The sequence below is a fragment of the Urocitellus parryii genome, chromosome 6, assembly GCF_045843805.1.
Source record: "Urocitellus parryii isolate mUroPar1 chromosome 6, mUroPar1.hap1, whole genome shotgun sequence".
NCBI classification, from domain to species: Eukaryota; Metazoa; Chordata; class Mammalia; order Rodentia; family Sciuridae; genus Urocitellus; species Urocitellus parryii.
Window position 1 is genome coordinate 72968088 of NC_135536.1, and position 27828 is coordinate 72995915.

The window sequence follows — 27828 nt, forward strand, 5'->3', positions numbered from 1 at the left end:
TGAGGGCAGAGCAGCCAGAATTCTTTACATTGGAAAGAGTAGACCTTACAAAAGAAGAAGTTTATATTAAAAAATAATTGAGGAGATAAAATTGAAATTAGTGTTTGGGGTGGAGAACTGAAATAAGTGCTATGTGAAAGCTAAATAAGATCAATCAATAAAAAGAATCACTGGAAAAAAGCAAAAGTTCAGTCCAAGTCCCACATCCCAGTAGCTAACTGGCTATAACTGACAAATTACATCTTAATTCCAAAGGAACAAAATCAGAAACACTTGAAAATAGAATACAGAATGGAGATCAGTATAGATCAAGGAGACATTGAAATCTTGGATGGTGAAAACACTGTACTTGTACTTACACAAGTGCTATGGTTTTAATGTCCCCATCAAAACTTACATTGAAATTTAATCCTCATTGTGAGATATTCAGGGGAAGAAAATTAATCCTACTGTGCTATTTAGTGGTGGGACTTTCAGGAGGTAATTAAAGTTAAATGAGGCCATAGGGGTGTGACTTTAAAAAAGGAGGAGGAGAGATCTAGTATGTTCTGTCTCATCACATGGTACCCTGTGTTACTCTGGGACTCTGCGAGTCCCCCCCAACGAGGAGGACCTCACCAAAGACAGCTACCCAATCTTGAACTTTCCAGCCCTCAGAACAATGAGCTGAGTCAACTTTTAGTTTTTATAAATTACTCTGTCTGTGGACTGAAACAATAGGTAACTATAGGTCAAAAATGATATGGAGCTGGACTCAGAGGCACATGTCTGTAATCCTAGCAGTTCAGGAGGCTGAGGCAGAAGGAACGCAAGTTCAAGGGCAGCCTCAGCAACCTTTAGAGGCCATATGTAACTTAGCAAGACCTTGTCTCAAAATATAAAAAAGGGCTGGGGATGTGGCTTAGTAGTTAAGCACCCCTGGGTTTAATCCCTGGTATCCCCACCCAAAATCATATGGAGCCCCAGGAATAGACAGCCAAGAAGAAAAAGGATCGAATAAATAGAGACGCCACCACACATGGGAGAAAATATGACCAAAGTGGCTCCATTTAACTAATGCACTAGCCACTTCCAAATACCTGCATCCTTGTCTCATTATTCAAAACCAACCAGGTTAGTTAGGGGAGGGAAGAGGGGAAAAAAGCTATATCCTTAATAAAACAGTTACCCCCACATATTCTAAATAGTAAAGCTGTTCTTCATTCCTCAATATATTGGTACTTCAAAAACAACGGAGGTGTTGAAGTTGAGGGCAGAGCAGCCAGAACTCTTTGCATTGGAAAGAGTAGACCTTACAAAAGAAGAAGTTTCACCTTAGCTATCAAACATATAAATCAATGGAAAATTATGTAAAAGAATCCGAGGTATGTAGCATATATAATGAAAGGTAATAAAAAGCCCTCTTAGAAATCATAGTCCCAGGGCTGGGGATGTGGCTCAAGCGGTAGCGCGCTCGCCTGCCATGCGTGCGGCCCGGGTTCGATCCTCAGCACCACATACCAACAAAGATGTTGAGTCCGCCAAGAACTAAAAAATAAATATTAAAAATTCTCTCTCTCTCTCTCTCTCTCTCTCTCTCTCTCCTCTCTCACTCTCTCTTAAAAAAAAAAAAAAAAGAAATCATAGTCCCAGCTAATCAGTGCACTATTGCTTCAACACAGCATCATTTAAATCTCAGTCTACATCTCATCTATTCCTTAAAAAAGATGGCTCTACACAGGAAAGAATATATTTGAATTCTTCTAAGACCAGATATTGTAAGCAATGGAACTAGGTTTAAAGACAATTCCCTTAGAACCTCTTCTTCATAAACAGATACTAAAACATCATCCAAAATCAATGAAACAAGCCTAGAAGACCTTCACATGCCTAAATCCAAATTTTAGTTTGTTCCTCTCACCTCCAGTGTCTGGCACCCTCATTTGCATTTCATTTCTAAATCATCATAGGTTTGCTTTGGTATGACAGGTCTTTTAAGAGCTTCCATTAAGCTTGAATTATGTGTTTTACATATGAATCACATGGACTATGGCATTTACTTAATGTTATCTGTTTTCTGTGGCAAAGTACAATTCTTGGGAGATTTTTTCCCATTTAAAAAAAATTAGTGTTTTTTTTTTCCTTCCTCCATAAAGCTACCAGTATCAGACCTTCCTAGATGATGTTAGATATTTGCTTAAAGTAGGGATGGGGAAAATGTTCAACCAAAGGCACAAGTTTGGGGCATTTTACAAAAACAAAATCTTATTCTATATAACATGAAATGATAATAGTGGTAAAAAGCAAAATTATTATGGATAAGAAAGTTTAATCAAATTAAACATTAACTTTTCTACATAATAAAATATGTAAGGACAATAAAAGGGAAAAAATGTTTGTCAAGAACATATGTTTATAAGGATAATAAATGAAATTGTGTTATCTTTTGTTGTTAGAAATTCAAAGGGTTCTCCCCTAATAATAATTTTTAAATATTTTCATGTGTACACATACTGCCCTCAAGTCTTAATTACACTTCTAATCAGTATGTCATAGCCTATACATGAATGTTGAACTCTTGAATTATCAGTCTCTTTGGGATTTAAAGATGAGAGAATTGTTGACAGAATGCAATTTACTAAAACCTCCACCTTTCAATGTCTAGAATTATGCTGGAAATTGCCCTGGTTAATAACCTTCACCTTAGCTATCAAACATACAAATCAACAGAAAATTATGTAAAGAATCTGAGGTATGTAGCATATATAATTATAGTATAACTATAGTCTTAATTATATTCACTAAGGAGGCAAAATGTTCAATTTATCGCCCTAACACTACACAGACCACCTTTAGGTTTTTCTCATAAAGCTTAAGACTAATACAAGTTCAATCCCTATTTGTTAAAGGAGAGTTGATTACAACATGAGTATTAAAAAGAAGAGATTTCCTAGATACAGCCATGCTAATAAATAATACTTTTATTACTCTTAATATATGTCATATCCTATTATAAGTGCATTTTGTTTTTAATTACTGTATCAACCTATAAAAATATGTACTATATCACAAACAAGAAAAGCAGAGAGAGATTAAGTATCTTGCATGTTCTATGCTGTAACACCTCTAACTCCATGGAGAACCAAGTCCGCCAAACAACTGGAGCCACTCACTAAGCAGAGTTTCTCAAAGGGTAATCCTCCCTCTCCTGTGCCAGACTCACAGGGGTACTAGAGTTTAACTTTCCTATTCCCAGGCCCTGCCTCAGGCAGAGTTTCAGGAGACGCCTAGGATCTACATGTTAAATAAGTACTTTCATGTCTATTAAAGTTTAAGAAACACTATATTAGAGACTAACAAACTATCCATTAGTGGCACTTCCTACAAGTATAATAAGCCTATAAATACTATTTTGTTCTAATAATTTTAAATTGAAATTAGTCAACCTTCTCTTTTATTTCCAATATATGAAGAAAACGGGTAGAACTAGGTTAGTAGAACAATCTATTACTCTCTTGGATAAAATAGTCTATTTAGATTTTACTTTATTTATAGAAAACTAAAATCACTACAACAGTTAAATGAACAATTATTATGATGATTAGAAGAACAGCATACATAATATATTAACTTGCAATTATATGTAATTTTATTTGGAAGAGGGCAGCATGGTATAATAAAAATATTATTAAATTATAAGTCAGATCACATCCTACCACTAGCCACAATTATGACCTTTGGTTCTATTGAACTAGAGATGATTCCTCTGCTCCCAAAGACTAAAGTATTTATCTGATCAATATAAATGTATAAAGATGTCATCAAATCTACATTTACCTCGGAGATTATTATTTTTATAAGGTTAAATTATTTTTAGTGGTTGTTAAATAAAGGCTACTAATTGATCTAATGACTTATATTTTACATCAATAAAAAATTTAAAGTCAGGTTTAAGAAAATCTGGCTAAGAACAATAAAAGGGTTGCAGAGTTTTTTTGGAATGTTTGTGAGTCTTCAAAATAATCCCGGTATATGCTTCTGGTGAGATGCATTTAATGATAGATTTGAGAAAAATCTAAGCTTTTCATACACAATGTATAATTAATGCTACAAAAATAAAATTAAAGCAGGCATAGTGGTGCATGACTATAATCCCCAGCTACTCAGCAGGATGAAGCAGGAAGATCTCTAGATCCACAGAACTACCTACAGAACTTTGCATAATAGGGATACTAAAAAAGGCTGACCTGAAAATGAATGTGTAAGGGAATATTACTCAAGCATAAAAAGAAATCAAATAATTGTGTTAGTCAACTTTTGGTTACTATGATAAAATACTTGAAAGAAAAATAACAGAGGAAAGATTTATTTTGGTTCATAGTTTCAAGTAGTTTCAGTTCATGGTCAGCTGGCTCCACTGCTTTGGTCCTGAGGTGAAGCAGAACATCATGGCAGAAGGACATGATCTATGAAAGCTGCTCACCTCCCGATTACCCAGAAGTAGAGAAAGAGGGAGGAAGGGGCCAGGGACAAGATGTATCCCCCAGGGCACACCCCCAGTGACCCACTTACTCCAGCTAGGTCCCACCTCCTGTGAGTTCCACTGTCTCTCAATAATGCCATTAAGTTATTACTTCATCAATAGATCAATCCACTGATGAGGTTAGAGCTCTCATGATCCAATCATTTCCTAAAAACCTGACCTCTGAACATTGCTGCACTGGGGATCAAGGCTTCCACACGTAAACAGATGGGGGACAACGCATAGCCAACTACAGTGGATAACTGCTACAACATGAATGTTCCTTGAAAACATTAGGTTAAGTGATAGAAATCAAACAAAAAAACCACTTAGGGTATATTTCTATTTCTATGAAATGTCCAGAAAAGGTAAATCCAAAAAGATAGGAATTAGATTAGTGGTTCCCAGGGCAGGGGGAGGTGAGAATGAATAACAACAAATGGATGTGTTTTTTTGTTTTTTGGGGGGCAGGGTGTAAAAGAAAATGTTCTGGAATTAGAGATTGGTGATAGTTTTGCAACTTTTTGAATAGTAAAAACAATAACAATACACTTTTATAAGGGAGAAGTATATAGATAGTATCTAAATTATATATCAATTTTTAAAATGAATGAATGACCAGTGTTTTTCTTGAAGTACAAAAAAACTGCCCACATTCTAATATACAACCTGACGTTTATTTTCCTCACCTTTGGTCACATTCTTAGCTTCCCCTACCCTCTGTTCAACTAATATGACCTTGAAGATGAAAATTTATATTACTACTACAAAAGAAATCACAAATCTTTTAGAAAAGCAATTAAAAATGACTTTAGATTATTCCACTCTGTACCAAGAGTGTCAATAACTTAAAAAATGACTGTAATGAAATATTCTAATTTTCTCTCTTGCCTTCCTTCTATCTTATTACTAAATGATAGAATTAAATGTGATTCATAAGGCTGGGATGTGGCTCAATCGGTAGCACGCTTGCCTGGCATGCATGCGGCCCGGGTTCAATCCTCAGCACCACATACAAACAAAGATGTTGTGTCCATCGAAAACTAAAAAATAAATATTAAAAAATTCTCTCTCTCTCTCTCTCTCTCTCTCTCTCTCTCTCTCTCTCTCTCTCAAAAAAAATGTGATTCATAGTCAATAGTAAATACTGTGATCATCAAATTCAATTTAGTGGACACTTACGGATCATCAACTGTGTGCTATGCACAATGCTACATTGGGAAAGAAACTCTAAAAAAACAAGATAACATTATCTTAACAAAAAATAATCACTAAATCATTCCATATATCACTTTTCCTTAAATTTTAAATAATAGGTCTAGGGATTACAGAAATGATAAAAGCAGCTCTTGCCAACAATCTGTTAAGTCACATGATAAGTACCTGTCAAATGCTTATTCATTATGCAGTATAAAACAAGGAAAAAGGGCTGGGGTTGTGGCTCAAGAAGTAGAGCGCTCGCCTAACATGCGTGAGGCACTAGGTTCTATCCAAAGCACCACATAAAAATAAAATAAATGGGGCTGAAGTTGAGGCTCAATGGTAGAGCGTTTGCCTTGCATCTGTGAGGCACTGGGTTTAATCCTCTGCACCACATAAAGTAAATAAATAAGTAAAATAAAGATGTTCAACTAAAAAAGTTAAAAAAAATAAAATAAAATAAAGATATTGTGCCCACCTATAACTAAAAAGATATTGAAAAAAAAAAACAAGAAAAAAAAGCATCAGCTTTGTAATTTTTGACCCATTTTTAAAACTGGATTGTTTTGTTTTGCTATTATGGACTTGAATTCCAGAGCTACAATTTCTAAATTGTGTGCTTTTGGAAAATTAGTTAACCGTATTTCTCACTCTGTAATAAAATGAAATAAAACTACCTTCCTGATATGGTATTTTGAAGAATAAACGAAACAACGATACAATGCCTGATAAGCCTTCAGTAAATGGAGATTACTACTAAGATAATGATTATGTTCAGGGAAGAAAAAAGATGGGGGGAAGGGTAGGTTAAAATGAATGCATTACTTTTTATTTTTTTTATGGACACAATATCTTTTTTTTTTAATTTATTTTTCTGTGGTACTGAGGTTCAAACGTAGTACCTCACATGTGCGAGACAAGTGCTCCACCACTGAGTTACAACTCCAGCCCCTGAATGCATTATTTTTAATCAGACATTCAGTAAAGGCTCAGAAAGATGGGATTAAATGTTGAAGAATAAATAATTTGTAGGCACACAGGGTGCAGAGAGAAGGTAACTCCAGGTGGAGGACAATAATGCACAAAAGCATTGAGGATTTGAAGTAGGGATAATGGAGAGCGTTCCGTTATTGTTCATTTAACCAGATCAATTAGTTATACTGGATGTGCATGAAAAAGCCATAAGTTAGGGGCTGACAGTTCTTTCCTTTCTAAAATCTAAAAATCACATTGTAAAATGAGAGTATTTCTATTGGGCAGTTTGGATTTTTTAGCACATACAATACCATTTTTTGTTTCTAGATAACTGCTACTAACTACAAAGCACAAGTGTTCGGAACTTTTGGTTTGGATGGAATTTATTTATTTTTGAGATGGGGTTTTGCAATGTTACCTAGGCTGGTCTTAAACTTGTGAGCTCAAGTGAGCCTCCTGCCTCAGCTTCCTGAGTCTACCACCACACCCAGATGAATGGAATTTAATTTTAATAAACACCTAAAATTCAGTGTACATTATACTGAAAATATACTGTACTATAAAATATATCAAACTATTCCCTCCTGAAGTGTTAAACAGAAGAAAAAGATGTAAGAATACATAAATGTAATATACAATATACTCAGCGCCACATTTAAATACCTTTTTAAAAATATTTTTTTAGTTGTTGATGGACCTTTATTTTATTCATTTATTTATATGTGGTGTTGAGAATTGAACCCAGTGCCTCACACACGCAAGACAAGTGCTCTATCACTGAGCCACAACCCCAGCCCCCACATTTACATACCTTTTAACAACAAAATCTCTCATATCTTCCCAAATAATACATTTTCATAATGTTAATTAAGAAAACTCATAATGGAAAAAGAAATATCATAAACTCAGCAATATTTACTTATGTCATTTGAATATAGTTCATAATCAGTAAAATTTACCCTTGACAAATTCACTGGATTATATAATCACTACCCCAATCATTTTCATTATCCTAGAAATTTCCTTCCTGTTATTTGAACTCCCCTGGTGGGCCACCACTGATCTGCCTCTATAATTTTGCCTTTTCTAAAATGTCATGTAAATGGGACCATACAGTATATATGTATCTTTTTGATTTGGTTTCTTTTACTTCATAAAAAGGAGCTGAGTTTCATTTGCTCTGTTGTGTGTATACCAGAAGTTCATTCCCTTTAATTGCTAATAGATTCCACTGTATCTGTGTATCACAGGTTACTTATTTACGCGTAGAAGGACATTTGGTTGATTCTACCTTTGGGGAGTTATGAGCAAAACCACTAAAAGACATTTTAGTACAGATTTTCTGTGAACATAAATTTTCATTTCTTTTGAGTAAATACAGTAAATATATGTAATTTATAAGAAACGACCAAACTGTTTTCCAAGGTGGCTGTTCCGTTTTGTATTCCCACCATGAATGTAACAGAATTAGAGTTGCTCTACCTTTCTGAATATTATGTGTATATATATATTTTTCTCTTCACCTTGGATAGAGTTCTCTGAAATTCTTGGATCTATGGTTTATATTCATTATTCCCATAAAATTATTGAATGATTTCCTCAAGTACTTCTTTCTCATCTGCTTTCTTTCCTTGCTGGGATTCCAATTATAAGTATGTTAGGCTGTCTGGTATTGCCCCATAGCTCTTGAATGCTCAGTCTTTCTTCTCAGTCGCCTTTTTGTGTTTCAATTTCTATTGGCTATCTTCAAGTTTACTGATTTCTTGGCTATGTTGAGTCTACTGATAAGACCACGGATGTCATTCTTTATGACTATACTCCACCCCAAGACTTCTACTTGATAATGGGAGTGACAGCCAGAGTCTCATTGGGGAGTTCTTAAAAATTAGTGAATAACAAAAACATAAATATTCAGAAACATACTTATCGTGAAAGCCCTGATAGATCTAGTCCACATGGGCTCTAGAACTAGACAAAGAAAAGATGGCTCCAGTGATTTATTTAAGGGGGTACATCAAAGGCAGGGATAAGATTTCAAGGGCAGAATCTTGCTTCATGATGTCTAGTAGTCAGCAGGTTGGTTGGCATCTTCTCAGGTCACACCCATCTCAGGTGCTGTGTGGGATCTCTGGCAAAGCTTGAGGGGGAAGTTTACCTGCAACAGGCAATCAATCAATCCCTGTGGGGGTGCCACAGGAGGTTCCCAATGCCAGACCTATCCCCTCATTAGGCTATGATGCACAACAGTCCACACACAGCCCACAGAGGGCTCGTGATAATTTGACCCTTTCTTTTTATTTGCACCTCTTTGTTCAAGTTTTCATACTCTGTTCATACATATTTTGTTGACTTTTCCTACTGGGGCCTTTACATAGCTAATTTACTAACAATATCAACATATGAGACCACTGATCCTTGTTCTGTTGATTGCTTGGTTTCTTAAGAGTAAGACTGTGCTAAGCATGGTGGCACGTGCTGATAGTCCCAGCTACCAGTAAAGCTGAGACAAGAGAATTAACCAGTAGTTCAGGGATAGCCTGGGCAACACAGTGAAACCCCAACTCTTAGAAAAGAAATAAAAAACAGAAGGCTGGGGATGAAACTCAGTGATCGAGTACTTGCCCAGCACGTGCAAAGCTCTGGATTTGATCTCACAGGGAAAAAAGAAAGAAAGAAAAAGAAGTACATTTGTCATTGTTTTTTCTTATTTTCTTTTAATTTTTATTAACTGCTATTGTAGGTAAAACAATAGAGACAAAAATAAAGATATTAATGTATGAAAATGGAAATACCTCTTCTGTAAGTAGGCCACTAGTGGGAAGGGTTGAGTCAACAAAGTCATGAATTAAGCTGGCTTTGAGATTTGCCCTTGCTGCATTTCAAATTCTTCTAGTGTTACTTTGTTTTTAGAGTGGGCCCTAGGATGCCCAAGAGTTTTCCTCAGTGTTTCTTTTCCACCATCAGCTTTTGGCCTTCACTGTGCAACTACCTGCTCCAGAGCATGAGTTTTGAGATCCGGCTACTGCTGCTCATTATCCAGTTGTTCTCAAGGTGGGGAATGGCATGGTTCTCTGTTATCCTAGTCCCATGTCAGTCCCAGGCAGATTCAGTAGGCCTGGGGCCCATGTTAGAACTCATGATGGAGTGACCCTGCTTCTCCTTCCTGTGGCAGCCAAATTCTGCCTTGACCCTTTGGCAAGTTTTGTGAAGGATTTTCCCACCCCTCCTCCAACAATAGAAAACTTTTTTTTTTTCTTTTTTGATCCTGGGGATTGAATCCAGGGGTAATTTACCACTGATCTACATTTCTAGCCCTTTTCATTTTTAAATTTTGAAACAAGGTCTTGCTAAGTTGTTGAGGGTCTTCTTAAATTGCTGAGGCTGACCTCAAACTTGAGATCCTCCAGCCTCCTCAGTCTCCCTAGTTGCTGGGATTACGGGCATGTGCCACCGTACCAGACAGCAACAGAAAACTTTTAATGGTATTTACATAAGATTGTGGGCCCAATCTTTCCTTCCTCTTTCCCAAGGGTAGACAGTCTTTTCTTTACCTTTCCCCTAGCAATGAGTTTTTACCTGTACCCTGGATGTATTAGATATGCGGCCCCCTGTTGGGTGGCTTAAGGCCTTTTTTCTTATAGACAATGAGTCAAAACAGGGTCTCCTCTATCTGGAACTGACAGCCACCTAGGCCTTACCAATGAAGGGGATTCTTTCCATTCTCTTGCCCTCCCCTAATTTTTCTCTAAAGATCTGTGGGGAGGAAGCCCACAAGTGGCTATAAATTCCCTTGTATCTGTAACTTCCAATGTGTCTACCTATATACAGGACCTTTGGCAACCCACTAAGAGAGTTTAGCCAAATGCTTCTTGTCTGCTTGGCTGGTGCCCAACCTCTCTTCCTGTGACTGTGTTCTGGCACAGGTGAGACAGTACTTGTATTCCTTCTTCTGGAGAACTCTGCTTTTCTTTGGACTTTAGCCTACTTAGCTTTTATGTCATAAGCATTATAAGCCCTCTGATGAGTTTAAGAAATGTTATGATTTTGTGGTTTATCTAACATTTTATTATAATTTGAGTAGCAGTGATACTCTTCCACTTTCCTCATCCTGGGCAGAAACAAAATCCCCAAATTCAGCAACATTTCAAAGGGAATTTCTTTTTTGCTAATCAATAATAATTTGCAGAAGACACATTTATTCAGATAATGCTTGTTAAACATTTAAATTTATGGGGTTTTTTTTTTCATAGACATTAGTAGGTACCACATCCACCCCTCTCTCAGATATTTCTTTTCTTTTTTACTTATTTTTTCTTGTAGTGCTGGGAATAAAACCCTGGCCTCATGCTTGCTAACCACTGAGCAAAACTCCCTGCTCCCCCACATTACATTTTTTGGAATCACTATCATACCTAATACTAAAACCAAAAAACAAAACAAACTTAAAACATTTAGCTATAGTTTTGAAATTATTAAGATTAATTATAATTCTGATAGTTATTGGGATTTAGCCATATTTTAAAATACAAAGGCAAAAACTCTATCACTTTATTAAAGAACAAAAATGATTTATTTGCATACATGGTCAGAAATAGCTTCTACAAAGAATAAGCTTTGAATTTCCTAATTCTTACATATTTAAAGTTATAATCATAGTATGTGAGGTAGGAAGGTGGTAAGGTCGCTAGGCATTGAACTCAGTATATAATGCTAAAAAAATTCATAATTCTCGTTTCCCACAAAAACATAAACTGATGTTGATTAATTACTACAATTACATCTATTGTTTTTAGTGTTTATACACACACACACACACACACACACATTCTGAACAACATAATCTACGAATAAGAAAACTAAAAATTACTATGACTTTGACAATCCAATCCAATCCATCCTAGCATTTAACCATAAAACATATGATCTAATTTTTTTCTCATTATTGTATAGTATGTTTGACTTTCTAATTATTATTTATCATGATAGTTTTAAATTTTTCAGAGAGAACCTAAAAGAGGAAAGTATTTTTTTTAAAAACAAACTATTTCAAACTGGGTACTGTTGCACATGCTTGTAATCCCAGCTAGTTGAGAAGCTGAGGCAGGAAGATCACAAAACCAAGGTCAACCTGGGCAACTTAGTGAGGTTCTGTCTCAAAAATTTAAATTAAAATTTAAAAAGGGCTGGGGATGTAGCCCAGTAGCTCAGTGGTAGTGGGAAAAAAAAGTGAGCTATTTTAACATACCACTTTATCGAATTTAGTTCTTGTGTTCATCCAAACTGATTTCAAAGTAGTCTCACTTGTATTAAAGATAGCTAACTTGAACAGTTAAAGGGAAAATAATAGAAATGAAAACCACTTTCTCAGAAGTTGCTTTCACTACAAAATTGTTAGACATTCATCAGTATATATAATCAGATAAGTGGTATCATGTAGTCAAAAACATACCCTATGAATTCAATACCAAATGAAACAACCCTTTTCCAAAGATGTCATCTGTGAGAACAATCAATTCAATTTGTCTCTTTTATATTAAAATATGAAAGTAATAGCTAAGGAGGGGAAAATTTAAAAAACAAGGATATTGCAGATTTCTTAGCAGCATAGTGTTAGAATCTATGTTCTACCATAGCCTCAATTTTGAATGAATGAGCATTAAAAAAGGTGCTATTTCTAGTAAACTGCTTTGATTTTTTATATTTGCATATTAAGCTACTATACATTTCAAAGTAAAGTACATGATACTTCCCCCTGAAATAATTTGGGGTTCAAGTATGCTTAGAAACATTTATCTCCCAGAAAAGATGTGGTTTTGATTCCCTGGTGATAGGATGAATTTCCTTATCTTCAAGGCCTCTGAGTGTTAAGAGATAGGATTGAATTTCTTCAAGGTCACCCCAAGTCCTGAGAGCCTTAGAGGATTATTTTGGCACTCTGGCTTTCTATTCTCTGAAATATTTGGCAAAGTCTCAGAATTTCATTAGAAAAGAAAAAAAAAACATAAAATTTATGGGAAAAAGTCATAACTGTCTGCATTTGCCAAGGCAATTATATCCCATTCAAGAAATATTCAGTCTAGAGATATATATCAACTATAGAGTGAAAGACTTGGCTTCTATTTAAAATACTCTATTTATAACCCATTGGGTTTTTATGTGTCTTAGTTGAGGCTGAAATAGGTCTGCTCTCCTAACTTTTGAATTAGATGTAATATTAAACGCAAAAAAAAATTAAACATATTAAGTCTAACAGCTGTAAACTTTCTCCTACTGGCTAATTTCTAGGTTTCTTTTATTTTTCTTATGACTTGTTTACCTATTAAATGTCAACTGGACATTACTTAATGGCATTGCTGTAAGTCAACAAAAATGTAACTATTGCCATCCTGTGGTGAAACATTCACATAAAGTGAAACTGAAAACATCGTCACTTTCCTAAAGACAGTAAAATCATACCAAAGTTACCTTCCTATGAGCTAAATCAGTTGTTTTATTAGGTAAAATGTCCCTCAAGAAAATACAATTCATTTATAACTAAGAAATTCTTTCTTTCTTTTTACCAAGTACTGGGAATTAAACCCAGAACCTTGTTCATGGTTCAGGCAGAACTCTTCTCCTGTCTAAGCCTCCTGAGGAGCTGGGATTATACTGAGTCCAGCCAAAATGTTTTTTAAAAAATTAAACTAGCCAGGCGTGGCAGCACATGCCTATAATCCCAGAAGTTCGGGAGACTAAGGAAGAGGTTTATTGCAAGTTCAAAGTCAGCCTCAACAATTTAGCAAGGCCCTCGGCAACTTAATGAGATCTTGTCTCAAAATAAAAAAAGAGCTGGGGATACAGGCTCAGTGGTTGTATGCTTGGATTCAATCTCCAGTACCAAAAAGAAAAAAAGAAAAACACTAAATGAACTACACTGACAATTAAAGGCAATAGCACTCAGTAGAAGGGATATCAAATCAGTCATGTTATTACCTTAAGAATATTTATTTGCTCATATATATAATATACTGCCATGATTAATTTCTAAATCACCACAAGAAATTCTTATAGGCAATTTTTCATATGATTCTAAAATAAAATTTACCACTTATGTACCATGGATAGGTTAAAAGTGTTCAAGTGTTCTGAAAAGTTGGATTAAGAGAGAAACAAAAAAATGGAAGAGTTAAAGCCTAAATTTCATATGATATAACCCTCTTTTTTATTGTTGTTGTTGTACTAGGTTCATCCCAGGGTCTCTCAAACAATAGGCAAGTGCTCTACCACTGACCCTCAGCCCCAGGATAATCCTAATAACTACCTTGGGCACTTCTCTCATTTAGGTCCATAGCTATATTTATAATTATACTGGCATTCAATAATATGCATTCATTCATATATTATAACATTAAATAAAAATTAGCTATAGAAAAAAATCACCCCATTACTCATAAAAGCAAGAAAAAAATATTCAATTATTCAAAATATTCCTAACACTTCTTCCTGGATTATAGACAAAAAGTTTTTAAGCAAAAGTGATATTAATTTCTACTCCAAATTTCAATCTCGGTTATATAAAATACAAAAGACCAAGAAGCAAGAAGGCAAAAAAAAAAAAAAAAAAAAAAAAAAGCACAAAAATTCACGGAAACATAAAAACAATGTCAAAATGCTTCAGTGCTAATTTGTGGAGTTACACAATTTTGATACTACAATAATATAGAAAACTGCATCCACATGATAATAGCATGTAACATGAGAATCATTTGTTGTTGTTGTTGTTATACTTAGTTGATTTCACTACACAATACAAAATGTCCTTTCTACAGCCATGATTCCTGCCTTAAATGTATTATAATTTAAGACAGACAACTATGATATATAGATTTATGTCTAATTAAAAAGAACCTGACATTTAGTTATATAAAAACCAAAAGTTAACATTCAAGGAAAACATTAACTAAGAGTTTTAAAAATCAAATAGAAATAGTGTTTACTGGTAAAAAGAATTAACAAATTTATAGTAAAATACAAGATTCTTCATCCAAACAGACAAAATGAGGGAAAAAATTATCCTAGAAATAAGAGTAAGATATATGTAAAAGAAAAGAACTCTCAGGATATATCTGTTTACTATTAGGATAAGTATCAAATTTATATTATTACCTATTTTAAAAACAATTCTTACCTTGTGGTGAAAGTGTAATATCAGATTTACTTCTCACATGTATTAAACGACTTTTTACTGGCTTGTGTTCAACTTCTTTAACATCCTCATCCTGCTTTTGTTGATACTAAAGAATTTAAGACATAAAGTCACAATATTATTTTTCTAAGTTAAAATCTGAGCAGTTATTCAGGTGTTTATTATAAAAATTTTTAATAATATGCTTGCTTTCAAATTACCTTTTAATCATTTTGTTATTTATTAGCACTTCTAACAAATGAGTGATAGAGTACATTTTTTTCTTTTTTCCTTTTCTTGCAGTGCTGGGGATAGAACCCAGAATTTCACACATGCTAGGCAAGTGCTCTGTCCCTGATCTACATCCTCAACCTATCAATACATATTTTTAATGTTTTTATTAGTGCATTATACATAATAGTGGGGTTCACTTTGACATAATCATATAGCATGGAATATAATTTGTTTCATTTCAGTCCCAGTACTTATTTAAAATTTTTTTTAAAAAGAGAAAAAAAAACCTTTAAAAGATTTCAATAATATACATGGATTTTAATTATTTTAAGCCATTTCTTACAATTTCTATTAGAGAATTTAGAGCTACTTATAAAGCAAACCAGTCTAGATTTATACACACATGATGGAGTTAGAATAAGAACTTAATTTGGCTGTAAGCTCTTCCACATAACCACTTTTGCATAAAATGAAAATTTACATAATGCACTGCAATTTTCAAAGAGCTTTTATATATAGTAACATAATTTAATTCTCAAAAGTGTGAGGAGGGATTGTTATCCTCCATTTGCCATTCAAAGAATGTATGCTCCACCATAAGCCCCATCGTCTTTTTTTTTTTACCCATACTTAAGCAAATCTGAATTTACAAGAGTCACAAATTTCTTCACAATCAACTTCATAAACTGTGATAACTTTAGCCAATTACTTTCCTTTCCTGTTTTATAGCTTAATTATGAATGAGTTCTAAAACAAATAGCAGATATACTTTAATAGAACTTTAAAAAAGACATCCCTGGATACTTACCAATAACTACAACCAAAGAATCTGAAACACCTGTCTACATATACTCAAGAGAGAGAGAGAGAGAGAGAGAGAGAGAGAGAGAGAGAGAGAGAGAGAGTGTGTGTGTGTGTGTGTGTGTGTATACTCAAAAGCACTGACAGGCACATCTTCATCTAGAGGTAAAAATGAACAGCTTTAGATTAGAGTAATAACAACTAGCCTTAACTCTTGTCTTGAAGTTTAGAGTCACTAGTCATGTAGCTTTCGGTCTTGAATGAAATACTACTTTGGTGTGTATTTCTAAGACAGGTACTATGGCTTGAGCATCAAAAATCTAAAATCTGAAATATTTCAAAATCCCAAACTCTTTGGCACCAACATGAATGCCTCAAGTGGAAAATTCTATATCTGAGAGCTCACATGGAAGGTCACAGCCAAAATGTAGGTGCACTAAAAATATTGTATAAAGTTACCTTCAGGCTGTATGTATAAAATGTATATGAAGTATAAATGAATTTTGTGTTTAGACTTGAGTCCCATCCCCAAGATATCTCATTATGCATATGCCATATGCTTCAATCCCAAAAACAGAGACATGAAATCTGAAACACTCTGGTTGTAAGCATTTTGGATATGGGATTCTCAATCTGTAACTATCTTAGACTCTGATTTAGAACCTTCTTGTCGGTTCCTTTCCTTACCATAGCAAATAAGAGTGGTGTTGTGGAACTGCGCTACTTGTGTTCAAATCTGGCTCAGCCATTTTCTATCTTTGGCTTTGAACAAATTATGTAACTCTTCAATACTTCAATTTCCTCATTCATAACAGGAAGATAACAACTATCTCTCATTACTTTGTTATAAGGATTAAATGAGTTAAAACACATAAAGAATTTATGACAGAATCTGGCTAAGTAAGCACTATAAATAAGTGTGCTGCTATTAACAGTACTAAAGAAATCTTAGCTAAAGACATTTTTTTTAATATTTATTTTTTAGTTTTCGGCAGACACAATATCTTTGTTTATATGTGGTGCTGAGGATCAAACCCGGGCCGTACGCATGCCAGGCGAGCGCGCTACTGCTTGAGCCACATCCCCAGCCCCTAAAGACATTTAATGAAGGAATTTTTTGAGGTCTACTCTTCTGGTAACACTTCATAGTCTTACTGTAAAATAGACCAATAGTTAGAGGCAAGCAATCTTTCTTTTTATTAAACAGCTTTTTTGAGGTGTAAGTAATAGACAATAAACTGCATATATTTAAAATGAACAACTTACTAAATTCTAGCATATATGTATGTATGTATGTATGTGTGTATCCATTCCATGAAACCATCACCACAACCAAGATAATATAATGACCACATTCATCAATCTCAAATTTTCTCATACCCCTTTGTATTTATTCATTCCCATTTGCCCTGTCCACCTCTACTTCTCACCACCCAAGGCAAAAACTGAAATACTTTCTATTACTACATAGTAGTTTGAATTTTCTAGAATTTTATATAAATAAAATTGTATAACATAATTATTATGGGGGATTGTTTTTTTTTACTCAACATAATTTTTGCAAGCATCAACCACAGAGCCACCTATGATGGCACACACAGTTAATCCCAGGGACTCAGGAGACTGAGGCAGGAGAATTATAAGTTCAAAGCCAGTCTCAGCAACTTAGCAAAGCTCTAAGTAACTTAGTAGGAAGCCGTCTCAAAATTAAAAATTTTTAAAAGGACTGGGGATGGGGTGCAGTGATTAAGCACCCCTGGGTTTCCCAGTCTAACGCCAATGTCTATCAAATACTAATGGATAAATTCTGTACAATGTAATATTCAGCAAGAAAATAAAAATAAAATGAACTATTGATATATAAAATAATGCAGTGATTCTTTTTGGGGGTGGGTACTGGGGAGTGAACCTAGGGGGTACTTTACCTCTAAGCTATATTCCTAGACCTTTTTTTTTTAATTTTTTGAGACAGTATCCTACTAAATTGTTAACGGTCTCACTAATTTGCAGAAGCTGGCTTAGAACTTTCTATTCTTCTGTCTCAGCCTCCTGAGTAGCTGGGATTACTGGTATATGCACAACCATGCCTGGTTCACATGATAGTCTTTTAAGTGTTATAGATTTCTATTGAGTGTGTATGGTGGTATCTCATTGTGGTTTGCATTTTCCTAATTACTAACAATATTGAGAATCTTTTTTTTTTTTTTTGTATCAAGGATTGAACCCAGGGGCTCTTAACCACTGAGCTACATCCCAATCTTTTTAAATATTTTCTTTAGAGACAGGGTTTCACTGAGTTGCTTACGACTTTGCTAAGTTGCTGAGGCTGGCTTTGAACTGGCAATCTTCCTGTCTCAGCTGCCCAAGCCACTGGGATTACAGGCATACATTACCACACTCAGTTTGAGAATCTTTTTATGTGCTTATTTTCCATTTATCTATCTTCTTTAGATAAAGTATCTGTCCAAATATTGTCTATTTTTTAGTTGAATTGTTTGTTTTCTTAATATTCAGTTCTGTGAGTTCCTTATACATTGAGTTTCTTATATACTCTTATATAAATCTTTTAGAAGATAAATGTTCTGCACATACTTCCTCTCCTTCTGTGGTCTTTCTTTTCAGTCTTCTAATACTGTGTTTTGAGGAGCAGAAGGTTCTTAATTTTGATAAGACCGATTTTTTAATTTGCTTTTTCATGGATAGTGCTTTGGGTACATATCTATTTTTTCCTTAATAATGATCACAAAATTTTTCCTTTATACGTAAGTTATTAACAGACATTTATTCGTAATTAACAAGTTTTTCCTGATCTTTGCTTGGTCACATGTAAGCAATACTAAACCCTATATAATGGTATGTTCTATAAATAATCTTTATTTTTAAAATTTTCTTCCTCAACACAATAAAATACTGCTCGAATAACATGCAATGAATATTTGCTGATATAAATTAATCCACAATAAGAAATAAACTGCCAATACATGAATTCAAAACTGTATTTAATAACATGAGCTTTTATGGATTACTGTCTTAGAGAAGGTAGCCTTTTTTTCAGTACACACAATTTCAAAGAACACTGGCTTCGATCATTATGAAATTTCATATTTTTTTCATGAAATATATTTTGCAAATTTTCATGAAATAAACATCTATAGAGTACCCACTATGTACAAATTACTGAACTAGGTATGGAGATACAGGAATGTGAGTGATAATAGCTACCTAATTAGATGTCACATATCTATATCTATTATTTTTAATCTTTAACTTAAAGATAAGAAAATTTAGACTTAGTACAGGCTAAATAATGTGTTCAAGGGCACAGCTAGATTTTGGCTGAGCTAAGATTTATATGCAGGCTTGAGTTAGCAAATAAGAGAGGCATGATTTGAACCCAACTGACTACAGAGATTGTTTTTGACAGTATACCATGCAAAGATAATATTGTCACAATTCTCATTTTAAATAAAAAAATATTCTTAATTTGGTACCTGAGAAAAATCTTCGGCTGCCTCCTGTAAATTAACATCATTTTTTTGTGTTGTCAAAAGTGTTGTGGGAAGGACGAGGTTAGTATTTGGCTGCAACTCCAGCTCTCCCAAACTCATTGGACCATGACTAGCACATGAATCTTCATAAATACCACCTGTTACCAAACATGTAAAACAAAAATTAAAAGTCAAATTTATCTTAGAAAAAGAACAAGTGATTGACTAAAACTACCAATATTTCTTACCTACTGAATTAGAAATAGCAGTGTACTTCAACCAAAACCACCTGGTTATCAAGGGTAAAACCAAAACTCAAAGACAATGCAAAAAATACCTATGTTCAAACAAGTGCATGGAATATTCTAAGTAAGGTTCCAATTAATTAGTCACCCATGCAGTTCCTCCTACTCCTCTCCTCACACACCAACTTCTAATATTCCTTCTTACCTTTCTATCACTAAGAGTTAATATAGTATTTTCTATCTAAAATGTAATCTTAAAGCAAAGGGCAATACCCCTTTTTTCAATAAAAGTTAATCTATTAACATACAAAAGTGACACAAAAGTAATAGTTTTTCTATCTGCCTACAGCTTGATACATGTTCCTTCTCCTCCATTTTAATAAATTTTATAGAAATTTTGTTTTCAAATTCTGAAAGTGATTTTTCTCCATGTCCTTGAAAGACAAAAGGCAATTTCTTGTCTAGAAAAAGCTTATATTTTTCTACAAATGATCAAGCTCCTTTTTCTCATCTAAATAGCATCTCAATCAAAATGATAAAAAGAAGAAAATAAAGAACAGAGTCTGATAATAATATCATTATAAACTTGTATTGCACTTTATACTACAGGCACTTTCATATACATTATTTCATTTAATTTGAACTTCACAATCATTCTGTAAGATAAGCAGGCCAGAGACTGTCTTTCACTGATAAAACTGTCTTTCACTGATAAAACTAAAGTTTATTGAAGTCTAAAACTCAGAAAGCTAGCAAGAGGCACAGAGGAATTAAAACCTAACATCTTCCAACTTCTAATCACTGCTCTTTATTTCATGTTCTTCCTAAAATATTTCTAAGAAATTTTCATTTTTTCTAATTAATAGCCACCTTTTAAATACTGCAACGTTTAATATACCTCATTTTAACTGACAGAGATAGACTTGAAAAGTCACACATAAACTAAATTGTTTTAAATGAAAGAATACATTAAAGACACAATATTTTCCACTTAAAGACAAATTGGAATTACACAAGTGACAATTTCCCAAGTACAGAAAATAATCATACTCCGATCTTTTATGTTAATCAAGATTTTAAAGGAGAATTTGAGTAAATGTAAAATGTGTCTGTTGAGTTTTATAGTATCAATTCATACAAAACAACTCATGAAAACTATGACCTCATTTTGTTCTCTAGTATAAGATTAATTTAAATAATGATAATAATACCATAACTTAGAATAACCAATGTTGCTGGCCTTATATTTGCTTTACATTCTGACACATCTTTTTCTATTCCTATGTCACTTGTCTAACATTTTCCTATGATTGTCAAAGAAACTGAGAAGAATTAGTACATATAATGTTGAAGGAGAAGACATTAAAAACTTATTTGCTGACAATATGGCATATACCTAGAAACTCTAGTGAGGAAAAAGAGCTCTATTAAAATTCATAAAAGAACTTGGTAACATAACTGGTACTAGATAAACATCCAAAAATGATTAGTTTTTCTTTTTATTATACCGATAAGTATTTAGAAATTGAAAAAAAAAATTACTTACTATAGAACAAAAACTATAAAATAATTATTAAATTATAAAACAACAAAGAATAAAATATAATTACAAAATATTTAAATTATAAAAAAATAAAGGATAAAATTTTAAAAGGCACAGAATCCATATGAGGAAAATTTATGAAATCTTATTAAAGGGCAAAATCCATTATTGAAAAATTTAAAATAAAATCTCAGAAAATTAGAATAAGATCTGAACAAATAGTAAGATATACTAAATTGTCAGTACTTCTAAAACATAAGTTAGTTTAATTCCAAATTTGGGTAATTTTTGGCTGGATAAAATCCTTTTGAATTTACATGGAAAAATAAGTATCTGGAAATTGTCAAGAAAAGTATGAAAATGAAAAAAAAAAGGAAGACTTGCCTTATCGGATAACAAAATATACCATAAAGTCAAAAGAGTTTAATCAATGGTTTAGATCATAAATAATCTTGAATTCTTACAGTGAATAATCCAGAAAAATAGCCTTACATTTATGAGAATTTAATATGCAAACTGATATTTCAATTCAGTTAGAAAAAGATAGCTCAAATAATTGATGCTGATACAAATGGCTATTTATCTGAAAAAAAAAATCAAACTAGATATTTCTTTCTTTCTTTCTTTCTCTCTGTCTCTCTCTTTCTTTCTTTCTTTCTTTTTTTAATACCAGGAATTGAACCCAGGGGCTCTTAATCACTGAGCTACATCCCCAGACAAGGTCTCACTATGCTGCTTAGGCCCTTGTTAAGTTGCTAAGGCTGGCTCTGAACTTACGATCCTCCTGCCTCAGCCTCCTGAGCCTCTGAGATTACAGGTGTGTGCCACTGTGCCCAGCTCCAATTGGATTTTTATCTTATAACATTTACTAAACAAATTCCAGATAAACTTTAACATAAATATATACTTAATAATTAAATACTGCACATACAAAAACCTAAAAAACTGCAGGTATAAGCTTGTGTTAGCAGAAACCTAACTAAACTATAAAAACAAAGTATAGGCTGGCATCCCTAATCCAGAATATCTGAAATCTAAAGTGCTCCAAAATCTCATACTTCTTAAGTACCAACATGACACAACAAATGGAATTTCTACACCTGACCTCATGTGACAGGTTTCAGTCAAAATGAAAATGCTTCTAAGATCAGGCAAGGCCCAGGAGAATTACAAATTCAAGGTCAGGAGGCTGAGCAGGAGGACTGCAAGTTTAGGACCATCCTAGACAATTTAGCAAGATCCTGTCTCAAAATAAAATGAAAAGGGCTAGGGGTGAAGCTAGCATGCATGAAGCTCTGGGTTCCATCCCTAACACCATGGGGAAAAGAAATGAAAAAAAAATGCACTGAAAATATTGCACAAAATTATCTTCAGGCTATGTATATGAGGTATGTATGAAATAGAAATTATGTATTTAGACTGGGTCCTATCCTCAAGATATCTCATTATATAAATGCAAGTATTCTAAAATTTGGAAAAAAATCTGAAATCCAAAACACTTCTGATCTCAAGCATTTAAGGCAAGGGATATTTGAACTGCATAAAAGATAGACATATCAGTTGTATAAAAAATTTTATTATATGGCAAAAAAAATCATAAACAATGTCAATGAACAAAATATAAACCTGGAAAAAGATGTCTGTAATACAGATAATAGAAACAGATTTAAAAGTTACTAGGAAAATTTAGAACTTAACAAATGGGAAAAGAACTTAATAAGAGTAAATACAGGGGTTGTGGCTTATGGTAGATCACTTGCCCAGCATGTATGAGGCACTAGGTTAGATCCTCAGCACCACATAAAAAATAATAAATAAAGGTATTGTGTCCATCTACAACTAAAAAATACTTTAATAATAATAATAATAAAAAGATGGGCTGGGGATGTGCCTCAAGCAGTAGTGCACTCGCATGACATGCGTGGGGTGCTGGATTCAATCCTCAGCACCACATAAAAATAAAATAAAGATGTTGTGTCCACCAAAAACTAAAAAAACTCTCTTTCTCTCTCTCTCTAAAAAAAAAAAGAGTAAATACAAATGACTCGCTAGCAGTCAGATACATGTTTTTATCTGTCAAATGACAAGTTACAAACACAATTTCAGGAGGGAATTCAGGGAAAAAGCTCTAATAAATTGCCTATAAAAGTAAATTGGTTTTAACTTTTAAGAAAGCAACTTGGCACTATTTGTTTTTAACTTTTTAAAAACTTTTCTTTAGTTTTAGGTAGACACAATACCTTCATTTATTTTTATGTGGTGCTGAAGATTGAACCCAGTGCCCCATACACGTAATTCTTGTGCTCTACCACTGAGCTGCAACCCTAGCCCCTATTTTTAAATTAAAACTATATTTGCCCTTGGATCTAGTAATTACTTTTGGAAGCTATTCTATCAGTATAAAATGCAACAATTTACTAGATAAGTGTTTGTGGACATTTATTCTAGAATTGTTAATAGCAGAGGAAAATAGTAATAAAGTAAATATTAATCAACAGAGAAATACTAAATAAATTACTTGAAATCTACACCCTGGAATTTTTATATAATCATCGAGTTTAATTATAACAACTGACCTGCAGTAATCTATAGGGTTTCCTGGGGTAAACAAAATGCAGGCAAGTGAAAAATACTGGCTATATGTATTGTTTATGTGTATGTAGGTGCATGTGCACGTATGTGCATACATAATTATGTGTGTAAGGAAAAAACCAGCAAAGTTACATACCAGAATCTTAACATGGATCACTTGGGATAAGGCAGAACATGAGAAAGTTTGAGAAAATTGGGGGTAGAGGGTATGGAGGGCGCCCCCAAAGTACGTAATACCTTTCAAATTATATAACACCTATCAATTAACAGATATTTACTATATACCATGTACTCTGTACCTTGCTAGATGACAGGGATACAACAGTAAACAAGATAGTTACTATCTTTATGTGAGGTTACAAACAGCATAAAAGTGACACTAGCCAACGTTAGAGGATTACTCAGAGTACCTATGACAGGTATCTAAACCAGGAATAAGGGTTCAGGAAAGAATTCCATGACAGCATAAAAATGCTGAATTTGCTGTGTCACTTCTAAAAAGTATGCTCATTAAGTGTGGATGACTTTGTAATGTTTTGAGCAACTGATAAAAAAAATTTTAAAAAAAGTGTGGATGACTTTTCATATGATGCAAGTCAGACCTTTGTAACAGTGATACTTAAAGTATTACTTCATTGAAGTCAACATAATGTACAATAATTTGAAATCCCCACTTTCCTAAGGACCTTATTATACTGAGAAAGGAACCAATACAGACTTTCAGAAAACACTAAACTCAGAAAACTAAGTTCACCTGAAATTACCAGTGCTCGCAACAGTTTTTTGCCTGGTTTGTCAATAGATTATTTCACTAGTATAAAACCTGAAGGCACTTCAAATCCAACATGTATAAAACCCCACCATCCTATTTCCCCCTGAGTCTGTCCCTCCTCCATGTTTCCACTCCTAAGATGAATGGGATGACCACCGAGTCAAGCATTTTGGTCTGAAACTTGGGTATTTCTTAAACATTCCATATCTTTTGCACCTCTCAAATTCAAATTAAGCTTTGTCCATCCTCCTTAATTATCTCTCAAATCTCCCTTTTCATATATCCTCACTGCTGAATAATGTCTCCCCAGGCTTACATTAACAGTCATTTAATCAGGCTCCTTGTCTCCAGTCTTAACCCTTCCAAATCCAACCTTCACATTGCACCTCTGATGATCTTGCTAAATAAAAGGCTATAACAAAATTATGTCATTCATTTACTTATAATTCTGTCCATATGAAATTCTAAAATGCCAAACTCTAAGCTACTTTGCTACACTGCCATATATATGTGTGTGTATAAGCATATATATGTATATGCTCAATCATGCCACATTACCTAGTATTTTTCCAATTAAATCAAACAAACATTACAAATATATCTACTATTAAACATAAACTGTACTATAGGTAATCTTCCGAGTGCTACCAGAGATATAAAGGACTAGATGAGCTACATCGTCATGGATTTTGTTCTATAATAATTTAACAGGAACCTAGCTCTTCTCAAGTACTCAGCAGCTCTAAATTGATCTGCGAGAGCCATCTAGTGTCAATTCTGTTTAATTGCAATCTGCACAATTACAATATAAATAAAGCCACATTTTATGCTATTTGAAATAAACTTACTTGAAAGAATATAAAGCATCTTATAGTCTAAGCATATGCACAAAATGAGAACTAATGCCAATCTTTACATTTATTCCCATGGAAAATTCAGTCTTAACGACTGAATTAATATAAGATGTTCACTCAATATAAAACTAACACTATAAATTCTCTATACCTGTGTTTTTATAACCTCAGCCATTTCCTTTTCTGATTTCTGGAAAATCTGCACACCAAAAGACATTTCTTTTTGCTTTGAGAATGCAGCAATAGGCATAGAAAAACAAGTAATAAGAATATAGTCAAGCCTCATTTGCAAATTTACTCACTAAAATTTATTTGTATCTCCAAGATTAATATTCATAGTACCTATGGTGGTCATTTATGGACATGTGCAGGAGGAAAAATCACACAGCACACACTCACCCACATGAAAGTGAACAGAGACTTTGCATTCTTATTTCATCTTTTATACTATAAACAAGTGACTTTGTGTGTGTGTGTGTGTGTGTGTGTGTGCGCGCAATTTTGCTGCTTAAAATGGTCGCCTGGCCATTTTAAAAATACTAAAATACTGTCTAGTGTTCCAGAGCATAAAAAGGCTCTGAACCGCCTTGTGGAAAAAATACATGTGCTAGATAAGCATGCTTCGAGCATGAGTTATAATGCTGTTGGTTGTGAGTTCGATATTAGTCAGTCAGCAATATATATTAGAACTGGGAATATAATTCAGTGGTAAAGTGCTTGCCTAGTATCAGGAGTATTTTTTTGTAGTACTGGGTATTGAACCCAGTACTACCAAAAAAAAAAAGACACCCCTCTATATATTTAATACATATGTATACACACACACACACACACACAAAATAAGATGGCTTCATAGAGAAACCAGGTTATATATTGATCAACTGACAATGTTGTGAGAAGTTTACAGGAATCTAAGCCTAAATTTCTCCTAGGAGAATGGTTCACTATCTGCTAGTAATGTTCGTGGCTACTATAGAATATAACTACCACAGATAACGAGAATTAACTATGCTAGTGATCAATATTCTATTTTATCCTTATTTCCAAAGTGTTAAAGCAGAAAGTGTTAAAGCAGAGTCCTGTGTACACTGACTCCTGAACTGAAAATCAGTTAATTTTTGCAGTATTATCTAATTGAACCTGTCCTAAGTGATATCATTATGTCAGTTTTGATGGGGTAGTTATATTTTTCTAGTATATATTAAAATAAATGCATCAATTAAATGCACATATATTACCAAAATTAACTCATGTGCCACCCAACAGTGCATGTACCAACACTGATACATGAATCACATTTGGGAAAACCTTGCTCTATATCCCATAGAAAAGTTATTACCTTTAACAACAACAAAAAAAAAAATTTTCAAGGCTTCATCTGAAAATAATTATACTTTTCTCAATTCAGATTTTTGGAACAGTACTATAGATTATAATACAAAACAGAATATAGCATTCAGCATGGAAAGAGTTAAAAGAAAACTGAATAGGATAGAAACTGAATATTTTATTAGATGATCCAACAAGAAACAACATTTTGCTATATACCTGAAACTGTGTCAAACTGCTGAAAAAATGGCTTTGGATCACATGGTTGATCCACAGACTCTGCGTTAGCAACAGGCTGTTGCATAAACAGAGACTGTCCCTTCAGGACCTTTTCTGCTGCTGCTGTCAGCTTGGGCCTTTGTCCTTCACTGAGTTCACCGACACTGTGTTCCAAGTCCTTCAAAAGAAACAACTGTTAAAACCATAATATTAAAAACAAACCAAAACAGCAAATATTTGATAAATATCATGGTCCATACCACTCACTTGCTTGGAAGGTACATTATAAAATGATTCCTATGCCACATATACATTACATGGAAAATAAATTTTAAAAGGTACTTTAGTAAAACATACAGTAGTAGGCTTTGTTTTGAATACCTTATTTTATATACATACACACACACACACACACACACATATATATTAGTTGTAGATGGACACAATACCTTTATTTTATTTGTTTTATTTTTATGTGGTGCTGGGGATCAAACCCAGTGCCTCATGCATGCTAGGCAAGCATTCTACCACTGGCAAAAACCCCAGCTCCTGAATACCTTATTTTTTCTAAATATATATATATATATATTTGTAGTTGGACATAATATCTTTATTTTATTTATTTATTTTTATGTGGTTCTGAGAACCGAACCCAGCGCCTCACACATGCTAGGCAAGTGCTCTACAGCTCAGCCACAACCCCAGCCCTGAATATGTTTTATAAGGTTAATCATTATGTTTTTCAACTTATAATTAAATATCAATAAAATATAAGAAAAATTCTATAATAATTTAAAACAATAAATACTGCCACACATTGTACATTGTTCATACAACTTAACATTTGAACCATAGAAAATATATCTCTCATTTTTCATGAAACAGAATTCTCTAAAGCTGTTAGTGTGAAC

The 27828-nt window shown here is 33.7% G+C and overlaps 1 protein-coding gene across 1 annotated transcript in view; it reads right to left on the reverse strand.

Annotated features, from left to right (window-relative positions):
* Nucleotides 1-27828, reverse strand: part of Kiaa0586 (KIAA0586 ortholog) — a 130149-nt gene that overhangs the window by 19413 nt on the left and 82908 nt on the right. Inside the window, exons 28-30 of the mRNA XM_077800343.1 lie at nt 26918-27095; nt 19367-19521; nt 14844-14949 (exon numbers count right to left, since the gene is read on the reverse strand). Coding sequence (XP_077656469.1) covers nt 14844-14949; nt 19367-19521; nt 26918-27095 — 439 coding nt within the window. The remainder of the gene's footprint in view (nt 1-14843; nt 14950-19366; nt 19522-26917; nt 27096-27828) is intronic.